Source organism: Capra hircus, chromosome 12, assembly GCF_001704415.2.
Source record: "Capra hircus breed San Clemente chromosome 12, ASM170441v1, whole genome shotgun sequence".
NCBI classification, from domain to species: Eukaryota; Metazoa; Chordata; class Mammalia; order Artiodactyla; family Bovidae; genus Capra; species Capra hircus.
The window spans coordinates 33,725,771-33,742,285 of NC_030819.1; the positions used below are offsets into that span (position 1 = coordinate 33,725,771).

A 16,515-nucleotide genomic window follows, 5' to 3' on the forward strand; every position below is an offset into this window, starting at 1 on the left:
AAATGTAGCCTGTTAGCCTTGTGTCAAAAGCTATAGCGTCTCTCAAATTTATGAAAGCATATTTATTAGACAGTCCTTTTTAATCTGTGAAATGCTTGTCTAGAGATCTGACTTCTCATCTGTCTTCTGATGGACTGATTTTATAATTCAAATCTTGAAATTCCTGAAGATAATTTTAAACTCTATAATTTTCTAATTTTTTTATAAGCTGGTCACAAGCTTTGTTACTGTTCAGTGGGAAATGTGCATCCACAAATTCCTTTATTAAGAGCTTTTTAAAACATAATTTTAAAACTATTTTGTACCAGTAAAATGTATTAATTTTATAAATGTAAACTTTTATCTGCTGTTAAAGCATTTGCAAAAACCATACATCTTACTTCAGCTTTGTTGTGCAATATTTATAAGAAAATATCAAGTTTTAAATTAGAAAACTTTTTTTAAATGTAGAAAGTATTTCAGTTCCTACTAAATCATTGGCATTTGGGTTATATAGCTTAAGCTGTACTATACAACCTTTATAAAAATAAAAAATTCTTTCTTTATTGTTCAATATATTTCCTTATTTGGTAAGATATTGACAGATATTAAAGTTCTGACAGACATACTGATGTTGTACATAACCGTGCAGAGCTCAGACCCTCTACCTATATAATTATCCTAGATAGGAGAGAACATTTTGTATGTAGTTACTCATTAAAAAAAGACTGAACAGTTGACTCAGACCAATGTTTTATTAAATTTTAGTGTTATTAAATGGCATTTATAAGTTTAAAACTGTATTTTTTAAAAACATTATACATTTTTATAACTTAACAAAAATATTTTACAGAAGTAAAATTATATCATTTCTCATTAAATATAAATGTCTTTACTTCTATTGCCTATTCTTAATGACTCTACAAATTTTAAATAGTGAAGCTTGAACTGCTTTCAGTATACTTGTGATAGAAATATAAAATGCATATAATGAAAAAATAAAGCTCTGAATTTTTGTTTCAGTGGTTTTGATGGAAAATGGTGATGTCTACACATTTGGGTATGGGCAGCATGGGCAGCTCGGACATGGAGATGTCAATTCCAGGTACTTTAACATCTTGTGTGAAAGTGGGTTTTTTTTTCTTCTTTACTTTTTTCCTTCGAAATATATATTTCTACACACTATATAGTATTTATACCACAGTTTTGGAAAGCGTGGCCCATAAATTATTGGTGGTTCTTGATTTTGTGGTTGAATGTTTTTGTGGGGACAAATGATTTTGTGTTTTAGGAGAAAAGTTGATTTACATTTTATACATTTAAAATGTAAGAGCGATTATGATTACCAGGAAATCACACTATATTCTTCAGAATTAATATCTTCTTAAAGGCTATTCATGGCAATAGTAAAGATAGTGACTATCCCCAAATGGCATTTTAATAAATCAGCAAAGGATATATTCATATTCTTTGATGTTATCTATTTTAAAATTTTAGCCTAATATTAACATGATATCATCAAAGTTTTTGAATAATTTTCAAACAAAATGGTCACTCCGAGAAACTGTTTAGACTTATCCAGAATAGTTAAGAACTAATTGTGGTAGAGACTATTGGACATATTTCATTATTCCTTTTTCCGTACCTCATCTGGTAATAAGGTTTTAGTTGATGACAGAACCATGAAACTAAAGGCTTCATTTTCCCACCTCCATTGCAGCAAGATATGGCCGTGTGAACTGCAGTGCTGTGTGCCGTTTTGGGTCACTGCTAAAGGGAAGGGGGATACCCTTCCATTTCTCTGTCTCCCCTCCCTGCTTGCTGCCTGGAGTTCATGCCTGGTGGTGGGGAGCTGGAGAAGTCATCACAGCAGTCCTAAGTTGGAAACTGTGTATTGAGAATGGAAGAGCCACAGGATAGAAACAGTCTGGGTCCCTGACACCACGGAACTTCTACAACAGCTCCTTATACTTGGGTGCTTACCTGAGAGAGAACACGGAACTTCTACAACAGCTCCTTATACTTGGGTGCTTACCTGAGAGAGAAATTCTATTTGTTTAAGTCCTGGTTTCTTGACTTTCATCACAGCAGCTGAGTCCACATCTGCTTAATACAATGAGAGTGCTTTGGGTTAGAAGTGTAGAAAATTCATCTTTATTAGCTCACGTCTTCCCAGAAGATGCTAAAGCAGGATTAGATGTACAAAGAGTTTATGGATAGAAAACTACTGTGAAAGGGAAGAGAACACGAGTCTGCCTGAGGTAGGTCTGACCCCTGTGAAAGGAAAGAGGGAAGAAGAATGGGACAGGAAGAGTCAGGTCACAGTGCATTTCTGACTGAGTGTTAGCCAGGCCAGCGGGGTGTCCTCAAGCCAAGGTGACTTTCGGAAGAGTTCCACATTGGGCAGGACGGGCCAGCTCTCATCCTTCACAGAGCCCAGTCACAAGCTGGTAGCTTCCCAGGGGAAGGATGGCCTCGTGGACCCAAAGAAGCATCGCCAGAGTCTGTCAGCCACTTGTGCTCCCTGCAGCAGGTGGTCTTCAGGATCTGAATGGTCCCCATGTATGGCTGCCCCGTCACTGACACCAGGTTTATGTGTAAGTCTGGGAGATATAGGGCCCTTTCAGGCTAGACATGACTCACCAATCCAGTCTGCCACAGAACCTCCTTTCTTTTTGTGTCTCTGCTCTTGCCTAATTCTTCCATGTATTCATAAGATACCTGCCAGAATCAATTGGAACTGTATGATTTCTCACTCACATACACTGAGTCACTCCAGTCATTAAATAAAATCCAGAATTTTCACTTTATTCTGAAATGACTGCATTACTGTGGCAAGGATGATACCATTTACATAGTAAAGACCAGTGATCCTTAATCCTGGCTGCACAGTAGAGTTGCTTGGGGGACTTCAAAAATACCACCCCTGGATTCTAAGTCTAGAATTTTTAAGAGGCATGTGTGGAGAGGTGGGCATTGGGAGTGGGAGATGGTGGCCACAAGGGTTGGATAGAATGCTAGCATCAGTTTTTCCTTAAATGCTCTCGACGCTCTAGTGTGCCTCCAGGATTAAGGAAACACTGTCCATCCTAGAGGGCAGGCTCAGACCTATGTGCAGTGCCATGCACACAAAATGAGGATGAAAGGAATGTCCTTAGTTGCTTTGATGAATGCTGTTACTAATGAGAAGAGACAATTGAGGTATCATTGAGTTCAGCTTCTCACTAAAAGCATAAGTGAAGCATACATTTATTTGTTAAGACATTTATAAAACCAGCACAACCTTAGTGACAAGTATTGTGCTTGGAAAGAGAAAAAAGTTTTTAACAAAATTATTTTACCAAATGTCACTGGATATGGCATTTATATTTTGGGCGTTGGATATCACAGAGTATCAGTGGCTTTGCAGGGTTGAGCAGTTACTATTACAGGCTTTAGAAGGTAGCAGATACTTTGTTTCACAGGGTTAATGACCATCACTCTTACAGAGACTGAGACAGGGCTTGTAATATGTGGGGAGAAGAGTTTGGAAGCTTTTTGTTCTGTTTCTCACAGAAGATTCATGACCCAGAAGAGGATTTAGTATTATTACCATCATCGTCATCATCATTTTTGCATTGTTACTTAGCTGGCAATTATTTTGTGAGTCATGACATAACCTGGGAAAGGTGCTTTACAGTTATATGTGAGAGAGCAATCAGTCATGTGTGCAGCAAGGGGGATATGTCTTCACAAATCAGACTTTGTACTTGGATGTCATTCCGCAGAAAAGAGTTAACAGATAGCTGTGTTTCCTGGTCTTGACTGAGTGGGAGGGAAGTAATGAAAATCATATCTATGATTAAATTGCAACCCTCAGGTGACTGTGCTGTGTGAAGAATGAACAGAATAAGTGCAAGACTCTGCCAGCCCTCCTTGAGGTTTAACGGCTTTTGAAAGGGAAGGACCTCACGTCAGCTTTTCAAATGAAGAGGGTACCTAAAAACATTGCCTCCTGGTCCTGATTATCACCCAGCGAGCACCACACCTTGCCTTGCAGTGACTTGCTCAGGCGACAGTATCATAGCAATATGCTAAGTATTTTTAATAGTTTGACTGTATCTTCATGAACTAGGATAGCTTTTAATGTTGAAGTTTAAACAATTAGGGTTTTTTTAAGGAGATTAAACTCTGGTGGGATTTGTCTTAACTGCCCAAAGGTGTTCTTTCCCAACGTGTAAATTTTCACTCCTGGTTCTATTGATTGAGTTGTCACTGGAGGGCTGATTCCATGTGCTGTGGGGAGTGTCAAGCTGGGGCATGGAATGACATAACGCCTACACGTTGTACCTGGTGGATTAAATGAAAACCAGTCAAAACCATCTGTGCTGTAAACATGCTAGTTACTCTGTCTGTCTGGATCCATGTGGGATTTGGAAGGCAGGAGCCAGGAACTGTTACAGATTCCGAAAGGAGTTGACCGTGTGTATGGAGGGAACAACGCCTCAATAGCATACCTATTAACTAACTTACCACAAAGCAGAACATTTATAAATATTTTGTTGAAAATAGGGTTGAAAGGTATTTTTTTAAAGTTTCTCGTAACCAAGTGTTTGTAACTGAAGTTTATTGTATAGCACACATTAGTAATGTGTGATGAATGTAAGATAGATATTGTAGTGTGCATGTGCTGAGGGTAGAAACATGTTATTGGTGTTCTCTTTATTTCATGTGTTGTCCTGCCAGAGTGACTGAGCCTGATTTTGTCACTTGGTGCCAGTGTGACCTTGCCCAAATTAGTTAACTGTTTTTGTGGCTCAGTTTCTTTCTTAAATGGGAATAAATATTTCTCTCAGAAGGTGGTTGTGAAAATTCAGGGAGATGATACGTGTTGTTTTCTTAGCACAAGCTCCTAGCTCATAGTAAATGCTCAGTAAATGTTGGCTGTTACTGTTGCTGGTTTTAAAAGGGGTTGTCGAAAAGCTTCTGAGGATTTTTATGCATTCACTCATGACTCAGCCCTCTTTTTTGTTTGTTTGTATTCTTCAGTCTGCTTCTAAATCTCTGAATTACAAATTATTTTACAATTTTCAGTAAACGTAAACCTGGATGTTGGGAAAGAGACTGTATAGTTTAGATGCCTTTATTCTCGGGGTTTTTTTTCCAGTGGAATCTTAATACTTCTAATGTTTCTGAGTCTCATCTTTATCTTGCTTTAATAAATCCTCCTTCTGTGTTAATATGCTACACATCATGGTGTCTGGAACCATTTAGACGAGGTTTAGATCTTTGTTTCATCTCTTACCAACTATGTAACGGTAATTTACTAAGCCTTAGTTTAAATAATCCCATAGGATTGTTAAAGAATTAATATAGTGTCTACAAAATGCCTGGCATGCATACGCATACAGATGTAATGTTTGTTTCCAGTTCTTCCTCTGTTTACCAAATAATTTAATAAATGGACTCTGGTATCACGAAAGAGTTTGTTAGAAGAAATGCCACCAACTTTGGGAAAATCCTTTTTAAAGCACATCAGATCTATACATAAAATTATTTTGATAATCAGTGATATAGTTTATATGAAAATGCTGCATAAACTGCAAACAGATCAACAGTTACAGGAACTTTCCCAATAATTCTTTGTTTGGATCAAACTGAACATTTCTGTGAGGGCTTTGATGGCGCTTTAGTTGCTCGGTCATGTCCGACTCCAGCAGCCTCATGCACTGTTGCCTGCCAGCCTCCTCTGTCCCTGAGATTTCCCAGGCAGGAATCCTGGAGTGGGTTGCTATTTCCTTCTCCAGGGGATCTTCCCAACCCAGGGATAGAACCCAAGTCTCCTGCACTGTAGGTGGTCTCCTGCATTAAAGGCGGATTCTTTACCGACAGCCACCAGGGAAGTCCTATCGTTCACCACACAGTCCTTCGGCATGGTAATTGATTATTGCGAAAGCTCATGGTACCTCAGGTTTGAGAACCACTCAGTCTAGCCATACTATTGTGCCCTCAGGTAGAAACGACTACTCCTTGGAGGCAGAGCCGTTCTGCTTTCCTCCGCTTTTATCACTACACATCTTGCTGTTAGTCACCGCCTTTCATTCTTTGAAAATGTAGTTTTCACAGTGTTTTCCCAGTCTGAGTCTTACCATGCTCCTGAATGGTCCCGTACAATATAGTCACCTTGACACCTTAGTTAGATCTAGTGAACCTTACTTCCGTATTCATGGTGGTCATTCCCAGGACCCACAATGGATAGCTGTAACTCTGAATTTTTCATTTTAAACAACACATAATCTGATGACAAATTTTTCTTCTGTTACTTAGCATGGCTTTACTTGGTGTTTGACTGTATCAGTACTTCATTCTCTGCAGCCCTCTACTTTTTTTCACTCTCTAGGATCACTTAACAACCGAAGTCTGAGGTTGTCATTTATTTTCTTCACCCTGACCCTTACCAGTATCCTCAGTTTTCTCACCCTCTTGATCTTGATGCTAAGGTGTGACAAAACTTCAAGCATGAGTCAGTCTACTTACGTTTTCTATGTCTCGCTTGGACTTCTGGAAGAAAAGGAAGTCTCTGTACTTACACAGATTGTTATGACTCATAGATTCAGTCAGTCCTTCTACAGTGGGCAGTGATCCCCCTGTTTTCTAGTTTTGAGCTATTTGATTTAAGCCCTTTTGAGAATGTGATGAAGAATATGGGCTGTCTCTTCAGAAAAACAGACATAAGGATATACACTTAAAAGTTGGCTTATAAAATTAAAAGTTTCACCAATCTCTTGAAGCTCACTCTTAGAATTCCTGTAAGTCATTTGGATCTGGGTTAAAACCTTATGGTCTAGGTTTCTCTTTCTTACACTCACCATGATACCCTTTGCATAATCTTCAGATCTTCTCCTCACTCATTTCTTCTTGCTCTTAGCCCTTGACCTCTATTCCTGTCACAGCAAAAATGAAAACATTAGATGGGAAGTTCTTCAGCCCAGTGACTCTACAAACCTGCCTGCGTCCGTACTTCCTCTATGCTCCTTCTTCATGTTACCCTGAAAGAGGGCCTGCTCATGTCCCCACCCTGAGACCTTTCTGCCTTTCCCATGGGGATCTGATTCCGTTTCTTTTCTCCTCTCTGAACCATATCCCCTCATCTTTACTCTCTCTTTCACCTTACGCAAGTTCTTAAAAAGGACAGAGCTTCCCCTTCAGCTCTTTTTCCCTCTAGCTGTTGGTTTCCGTTTCTTTTTCCCTTTCCTGCTAAGATTTTGAAGGGATTTTGTGTAGTCTCTGACCCCACTGTGAGTGCCTCCTTTGCTGCATAGTATCGCGCCTGCCTCTACCAAAGACTTCTTGCAAAATAGAGTGGTCATCTGTCTCTGTCTCTGAGGCATTCAGCGTGTACAGTATTCCTCTTTCCTTGAAATGACTCTCTACATAGCACTTTTTCCCAGAGTTCATTGTTTGTTATGTCCTAGATTTCTGTGAGCTCTTCTTCCTTTGTTCCTACCTAAATTATAGAAGAAACTTACAATGAAAACTATCTCTTTTCTCTCTTTGTCTTCCTAGATCTTATTCTCTATCTTAAGTGAATGTTGCCACCATCTGCCTGTTACTGAAGCAGAAACTCTTCTTTGCACCGCCCCCCCCCCCCCCCATCAGCCATTTCCAGAGTCTAGTCAGGTGTGTTCCTTACAGAGCTGTCGAAACATTGCTTTCAGTTCGCACTGTTCCTAGTTCAGGTCTTCACTATAACTCATCCAGATCATCACAACATTTTCTTGACTAGGTTTCCAGCTGCTAGTCTTGCCTCTTCCCAATTCATTTTTCACTGCAGCCTGAATAACCATTTAAAAACATATTATATGTAATTAAAAAAATTTTAAAGTGTTACAGCACCTCAGAAACAGAGCTCTCCTATGTGTGGACTTTTTCTACAGTGATGATTATTCTTCTGTATATACATAGTGATTACTGAAAGTGGTTAATAAAGAATAAATAAGGTGATAGAAGGGTGATTACAAGAACAGATACGACAGATGCAAGGATGCCATTTATCATAATAGTTACCATTTATTAATTACTGTGTACCAATCACTGAGCCAAGCACTTGACATATATGAGCTTCTTTTTTGTACATAGGAACCCTATGAGGTAAACGTGGTTTAGTTTTATCTCCATGTAAAAGAAGAGAAAACTGAACTACAAAAAGGATGAAAACTGAACTACAAAAAGAATGAGTAACTTGTTGAGAGTCATGGAATGTTGCTGCTGCGTGGTGGAGCCGGGACTCACAGCCAGGCAGTCTGCTTTAGGGTCCGAGCCTGCAGCTGCTGCTGTGGTGCCTCTCATGATATGGTGTTCTAACTCATGAGATACTCTGTATGCTAAAATCTGAAAGTGCAGTGGAAAAAGGTAGAAAAGAAGATGAAAAGTTAATTGGCAGTTCAGTGGGAAAAGGGTAGAAAGGAAGACATAAAACTGTTTTGTGTGGTCCTTGGATTGTATTCCGGGTAAATCAGCACATGATTTTTATTTTATTTAACAAATATTTGTAGAGCTCTCTGACTTACCATTCACTTTATAAGTTAACATTTTTTTTCTTTTAAAACAAATGTAGGTATAGTCTTTCAGAAAAAATAATAATTCTTTTCCATAGTTAGACCAGTAAATTCAAGAAATCTTTTTATGAATCTCCGTCATGTCAGTGCTTATGTCTTTCTCATCTTTGTGTACCTAATATGAAGACTGGAGATAGGCATAATATGGTACCTAAGTAAGTGTTTGATGAATATTCTTATTAGTGCCTTTTATCTCTTGTTTTTTTTATTACATTGTTTATTGATCTTTATTTCAGTTGGATCTTGAGAGAAATTGACTAAATTTTTTTTTTTTTTTTAACCTAGGGGATGTCCCACTCTTGTTCAAGCATTGCCAGGCCCTAGCACACAAGTTACCGCAGGCAGTAACCACACGGCAGCGCTTTTAATGGATGGACAGGTCTTCACATTCGGAAGCTTTTCTGTAAGGAACTTTTTAAGCATTGATAATGTTGCATTGTACCATTGCCTCGCAATTTGTCTACATTAGCTATTTTTTTCTGGTTTCAGTGAAATTCTTGTATTATTATTGCACATGCGTATTTCCTGTCTCCATATCCAACGTACACAAAACTGGAAAGAACTTTGCTTTGAAATTAGTTTCTTCTCCAGGGTAGCATTAGAATTTATTAAATTTAACAGCTGTGTTAGATTTGGACATGTTTTATTCCAGATCAGAGTCTATTAAGCATTCAGTAGAGCTTATTTCTGTCATTGAAACCTTCCTTCCCAGCTAGCTTGTAAAGAATCAAATTTTTTTCTTAACTTGTAGAATTATTTCTATTTTAGAACTTTTTAAAAGCCCAGTTTTCTTGTTAGATTTTTTAGAATTATAGTTTACTTTTTCCTGTTCCTCTCAACTTCTGTCTGGCCTGTTTGTTTTGCTCTTTCTCTTTTTTCAAAACTAGAAAATAATCTGAGAATTTTGTATAGTTTGGGCATAGGAGAAGTCAAGGAAAAGCTTAGTAATACTGTGCTAATAAACCGATACCATCTGTGATATGGGTAACTATTCAGAACTCTACAGCCTAAGTCTCTGGGGTGCAGTTTACAACTTTGATTTTTTTTTTTTAATGTAGATCTGAACTTTAAAAACCTATTATTTGGAAATGAGTTTAAGCTTACCGAAATATTGTCAAAAATAAAAATAATGCGTGAAATGACCCTATGCTCTTGAATCAGCGTCACCTGTTGGCAGCATTTTGATCTGTTTGCTTTACTGTCTGTATACTCATGCTCTTATTCTCTCTCGCACACTCTGTATCTGTGTGTAAAACTTTTTTTTTCCTTGAGTCCTCTAAGAATAACTTGTATGCATCATGATCCTTTACTCTTAAGTAGTTTTGTGTTTTGTCAGTTGATCTGGTGATTCCTTTTTGGCACTTTTTCCCCCCTCCAGTCTAAGATCAGGCTTTGTATTTATTTCTCATGACTCTAGTCTCCTTTAAACTGTTAACATTTTCACACCTTTTCTGTGTTTATTATGACATTGACATTTTTGAAGAATGTACTTTTTAAAATTTTTTTCCAAGAAGATGTTCCTCATTTTTGTTTGTCTAATATTTCCTTGTACTTAGATGCAGGTTGTGCATTCCAGACCAAAACACCATGTGAGTGGTGCTGAGTCCTTCTCAGGGCATCACAGCCATCTGGGGGCACAGAAGGCCCACCTGCCCCTCACTGGTGATGGAATTTTTGATCACCTACAGGATTTTGTTTGATATCACTACTGCATAGTTATAATTTTTTCCCTTGAAACTAATAAGCAGTCTTTGAATTGACCCTGTTAAGTTTTAAGATACCTGCTTCCAAATTACCCTCTAGATTTATCATCTATTGATTGTTCTTGCCTGAACCAGTCTTTACTATAATGGTTGCAAAAATGATGATTTCTCCAACCACAGCACCCCCTCACATTCACCTGTTAGTCCTTTGGGTTTTAGTGTAAGCAAAAGTCCATTTAATATTTGTTTGCCATCTTATTATTGGTATAGACATGCATGTTTCTTTTCTATTCATTACTGTACTTAATTTATCATTTGAATGTTTAGATTGGCTCAGATTTCACTAGTGGGAGATCCTTCATGCTGGCTTCTGTGTTCTGATAACATGCCTCTTTTTTTTTTTTTTAAAGTACTACCTTCCTGGCATAACAGGTTATTCCAGGCTTATCTGTTTGAGTTCTAGAATCAGTTATTTCTCTAAAAACGTAGGTTGCTTTTAGCGGGGAACACTCCTGGACAGCAGCTGAGCACTAGGTGTATTCACTGCATCCCCAGTACTCCTGTATGTGCATATAGACCTACATACATTTGTGTATTTCAGAAATCCTAAGTCCACACTGGTACCTCCAGCCTATTTCCCTATGATTCTTTCTTACCTTGTCCCATTTCATAATTATGTCCCTTCTTCCTGGCTCCCAACAATATCAATGTATTTATTTCTCATTTACTTAGTCCTAAAATACGCAGGTCAGGAAGCAACAGTTAGAACTGGGCATGGAACAACAGACTGGTTCCAAATAGGAAAAGGAGTACGTCAAGGCTGTATATTGTCACACTGCTTATTGAACTTCTATGCAGAGTACATCATGAGAAACGCTGGGCTGGAAGAAGCATAAGCTGGAATCAAGATTGCTGGGAGAAATATCAATAACCTCAGATATGCAGATGACACCACCCTTATGGCAGAAAGTGAAGAGGAACTAAAAAGCCTCTTGATGAAAGTGAAAGAGGAGAGTGAAAAAGTTGGCTTAAAGCTCAACATTCAGAAAATGAAGATCATGGCATCTGGTCCCATCACTTCATGGCAAATAGATGGGGAAACAGTGGCAGCGGTATCAGACTTTATTCTGGGCTCCAAAATCACTGCAGATAGTGATTGCAGCCATGAAATTAAAAGACACTTATTCCTTGGAAGAAAAGTTATGACCAACCTAGATGGCATGTTGAAAAGCAGAGACATTACTTTGCTAACAAAGGTCCGTCTAGTCAAGGCTATGGTTTTTCCTGTGGTCATGTATGGATGTGAGAGTTGGACTACGAAGAAAGCTTAGCGCTGAAGAATTGATGTTTTTGAACTGTGGTGTTGGAGAAGACTCTTGAGAGTCCCTTGGACTGCAAGGAGATCCAACCAGTCCATTCTAAAGGAGATCAACCCTGGGATTTCTTTGGAAGGACTGATGCTAAAGCTGAAACTCAAGTACTTTGGCCACCTCATGCGAAGAGTTGACTCATTGGAACAGACTCTTATGCTGGGAGGGATTGGGAGCAGGAGGAGAAGGGTACGACAGAGGATGAGATGGCTGGATGGCATCACTGACTCAATGGACGTGAGTCTGAATGAAGTCCGGGAGTTGGTGATGGACAGGGAGGCCTGGCGTGCTGCGATTCATGGGGTCGCAAACAGCAGACACGACTGAGCGACTGAACTGAACTGAACTGAAAATATGTCTAAAATAGTTTTATATTTGCTTTTCCCACACTACTATAAAAACAAACTCACTAAAAAGAGTTCAGGATTTGTCACTCTTGCTCCTACCCCGCCCCCCCCCCCAACCTTGTCCTACCCCAGGACTGAAGTCAAACTGTGTTCATGAGGTACCATGTTCTTAAGTTACTGCGTTCATAAGTTACTTGGTTCTTTTTCCCCACACCCTTTCAGTGGGGTTATGTTATTCCTTTGGAATAGAGTCGGGTTCATTTGTTTTCCTTTTCTGTTTCTTTCAACTTTATTTAACGTGGATGAAAGTAGGTAGAGCTAGTCGAGTCTTTGAAAGTGACAACAGTCAAGAATTGCCTTCCTTCCCTTGTTCCTGAAAACAGGACCTTTTACCTGGTCCATTTTGTCTCACCCTATCCTGGGACAGGGGTTCATCTCCTTAGAGTGAGTAAGATCTGATCTCAGGGAGGAGGAGAAGGAGGGGTGACCTTTAGGCATGGAGATAACTTAGCCTTGAACAATGAGAGGCTGCCCAGGAATGCCCAAGGTATGGCAGAAAAGAGATGGATGAAAGGTGTGTCGCCGAGTCAGATTCCTCTTCTCCCTCTTGTAACTGTCTTCCCAGCCCTTTGTAGAGGTCATTGGTTTAATTGCTGACCTCTAGCGTGTCCTCCCAACCTGGAGCTCTCAGACTTCCATAGAGAGTGGTCTGTGACCCAGTGCACCATTTCAGTTTGCTTTTAAGTTTAAGGATCCCTCCTTGCACATCCTTAGATGTAGTTTTAGTTTTTGAATGTGTAGAACTTAACGTGTTTCCACAAGTTAATTTGTGAAAAAATGGTGTTCTTACCCTAGTGTATTCCCTCTCTCATCTCTGGCACCCTACTCCCCTTCACACCATGCTTGTTGGTTATGAGGATCATTATTTTCCAGTTTCTCCTTCATGTGTTTATTAAAGAGTAATACATAAGCATACACACCATCTGTATCTGCATTGACATAGGTAAAAATATAGTATGTGTGTATATGTATATATACATATATATGTAATTATTCTCCATTTTTATTTTTCAAAGTATAGCCTTTTATATATACTCTTCTGTACATTGTCTTTTCACTTTACTGTATCTCCTAGAAGTCATTTCTTCTCAGTTCATAGAGATTTTCATAATTCATATTTTACATCTGCATAGCATATGGTGTGTGTGTGTAAATATATATATATACATAGTTTATTTAATCAATGTCTTATGCTTAGACAGTTAAGTACTTTCTAATATTTTGCAACAACAGCAATGAATATTGTTAGAGGTGTGAAGTAAGATTGTTGGGTTGAAGGCTAACGCCTGGGTAGTTTTGTGAGAGTTTTCCTTCTGTTTTGCGTTCTCACCAGCAGTCCATGAGAGCGCCTCTTTCTCCACGGCCTTGCCAGCAGAATGTGTTGTCTGTCATACCTTTTCATTTGTGTCAGCCTGATGGGTGAGAAATGGCCCTGCATACTTGGAAGGCTTTTTCCTGTAGCTGGTGCTCAGAACCCTCAAGTTCTTGCTGTGTGTGGCATTTTCACATCAAGGTTTGGGTTTTTCCCTTGGGGGGATTATTTTGTCAGCTCTCCTCTTCTGTTCTCCTTCTGAAGCCTTTTGTGCCTTGCACTCTCCACTCAGCGCCACCCCCACCCCAGCCCTGGCACCTCCTCTTCAGCCCTGGCCCCCCGGGGCTTGTAGAGGCAGGTGGGTGAAGAAAATTTTGGTTTTTTCCTCTGGTTTCAGGTAACTTAAAAGTTGTGAGATCCACTATTTCCTAATACTGCTGAAGGCTTGAATCACGTGTGGTTTTCTTTGCTCTGTGTTGGTTTTATGTTGTTTTGAAAGGAATGTGAATGGTAATACTTAGAATCAGACAGTCATTATTGTCTTCTAGCCCCAGAAGCCCCAGGTGTGAACCTCTGTATGTTTAAACATGGCTTATGTATAACCATGTTTTGAATCCCATGGGGCTGTCCAGGCACCTGTCATAGTTTTAGACTGCTTTCCTTCGAATTAGTTGGTTGACAGTAGAGGAATAAATATTTATGTCAGTAGTCAATGAAAAATATAATTTCTTTTCCTCCAGAAGTAATAAATATCTCAATATGATGGACGCATTCCTTATGCTGCTGTTTTTTCAAAAAATAAGGATAGACTTTGAAAGAAGCTGAGCATAAACATTGAAATGTCTTGGCTTCTTCTCTGATCATGTGCTGCTTCACTGATCATGAGCCTCTGTTCGTTCTGCCCAGAGATTGAAGCTCTATTGCTTTTGCAGTTTGCGGCTGTTTTCTTGGTGTGGTGTTTAAGGAATGGTAGGACTCATTAGAAACCTCATAGTTGGGAGAGAATTCAGCCATAGCATTTGCAGTGCTCTAGGCTCCCTGGGTCTTTGGGGCGGGGGCAGTTTGCTGTGATTTCTCATTCCCATTACTTGGAGTGAACCCTGGCTGCTATGGTGCAGCACTGTCTGCGGTCCAGGGGGCTTTGGAAAGGGTAATGCTAACAGAGAGAGTGTGTCAGAGAGAGAGTCTGAGCTGGGGGGTAGATGAATATTTACCAGTCCAACATTCACTTTGATTTACAGCTACCAGCTTTCTAGTGAGAAACTTCCTGTTGCTTTTTAAATTAAACTCTTCTCTAACCTATGGACAGCCATACTTTTAAAGTGAGTTAACAGTTACTTAAGACAGCATAATAATTCTTCTCTTTATCTTGAAACATGAATGAAGTAACTTACTAACACATGATCATGTGTGAAAAGATGTAATTTCCTAATTGTATTCACAGCTGCAGTAGTCATTATTTTTTATCTTTTACCCAAATGTTTTTAGACTCTCTTGAGTTCGATACTAACATTTTGTTGGACTGTCAACTTAAAATATCAAAGTGGTTTTTTAAATGAATGCTTTGTATTACTACTTTTTAAATACATTGTATATTTATTATACTTTTCATTTAGATGTTAAAGACAGTACAGTATTTCAGGGAGATTCCTTACATGGAAAAATATTTCAACTTCATTATTATTTTTTAATATATTATTTGTGGTTTATTAATATTAAGGGAAGAATGCCTAAGAATAATAGAAATTACTTCTTTATCCAAGTTTGGTCCAAATTTCATGTGAATTTCATTTATTTAAAGAAAGAAACAGTCAACGACTGATGAAAAATAATGTCTCATAGAGCTATTTTTGTCTACTGTTTCCTTAACTTTATAGAAAATTATAAATTATTTATTTAGTCATGTTGTTAATGTGGTTTATTTAATCTTTTAGAAAGGACAACTGGGCAGACCAATTTTGGATGTGCCATATTGGAATGCAAAACCAGCTCCCATGCCTAACATTGGATCAAAATATGGAAGAAAAGCTACCTGGATAGGCGCAAGTGGGGATCAGACTTTCCTACGAATTGATGAAGCACTTATTAATTCTCATGTGCTTGCTACATCAGAAATTTTTGCCAGTAAACACATTATAGGTAATACCCCCCCAAAACAAATCTCCCTCTGAAAGCAAATGGTTCATCTTTCCCTATTACGACATGTTGTCCTGTAGCTTTTTGTCTTCTTTCTGTTTGAAGACGTTTAAAAGAAGCTTTTGAGTGCCTGTGTTTATATGTATATATGCACGGAAAGAATGAAATTATTAGGAGACTAGTTTATAAACTAGAGAGTGTTGGAAATAGGAAACTAATTGTATGGTATAAAACCTGTATTAGAAAGAGGAAGTTTTCTGTATCGGTTCTTGATAAATAAATGATAGAATTTCGCTATGGAAATTTCACTACATAAATCAGACTTTAAAGTTTCATTGAGACCAAGGTGTCAATTTATACTTGTGTCTATGATATCATGAATAATTATATAATAGGGTGGTATAGTATGGAAATTAAGAGCATGTGTTGTGGATTTAGAAAGCCTGAGGTTTTAGTCCACATTCTGCTATTTAAAGGTTTTTAGTTACCTAACCCCTAAGTCTTAGTTCAGTTTCTTCATCTATTAAATGGAGATAGTAATAATACTTACGTTATAGGAAATGCTTATAAGTTGGGGGAGTGTGAAAAGGTAGTGCATCTTTAAAATACATAATTTTTTTTTTCCCAAGGCTTGGTACCTGCTTCTATATCAGAGCCTCCTCCATTTAAGTGTCTTCTGATAAATAAAGTGGATGGGAGCTGTAAAACTTTTAATGACTCTGAACAAGAGGACCTGCAGGGATTTGGTGTGTGTCTTGATCCTGTGTATGATGTCATTTGGAGGTGAGCTTCTCCATTTTTAAGAAAGTAATAAATATGTTTTGATCAAATTGTACTTTGGAATATGAAAGCTATGTACAGGCAGACATTTCATCGATGAGAACTCTTTTGTTCAACTGTTAGCTACACTATTGCAGTGCCTCTCCGGAACCTCTCCAGTATAGTGCAGCAGTTAAAAACATGCATTCTGAGCCAGGCTGCCTAGGTTTATCTCACTTGCACACTTTGCTT

General features: G+C 38.5%; 1 protein-coding gene across 5 annotated transcripts in view; it reads left to right on the top strand.

The window, feature by feature from the left end:
- The window catches only part of MYCBP2 (MYC binding protein 2, E3 ubiquitin protein ligase), a 269,075-nt gene that overhangs the window by 109,166 nt on the left and 143,394 nt on the right, over positions 1 to 16,515 (top strand). For all 5 annotated transcript variants that reach the window (XM_018056490.1, XM_018056491.1, XM_013968297.2 and 2 more), the window contains 4 exons: positions 1,003 to 1,084; positions 8,862 to 8,979; positions 15,303 to 15,507; positions 16,134 to 16,287. In XM_018056490.1, the coding sequence (XP_017911979.1) occupies positions 1,003 to 1,084; positions 8,862 to 8,979; positions 15,303 to 15,507; positions 16,134 to 16,287 (559 nt within the window). The remainder of the gene's footprint in view (positions 1 to 1,002; positions 1,085 to 8,861; positions 8,980 to 15,302; positions 15,508 to 16,133; positions 16,288 to 16,515) is intronic.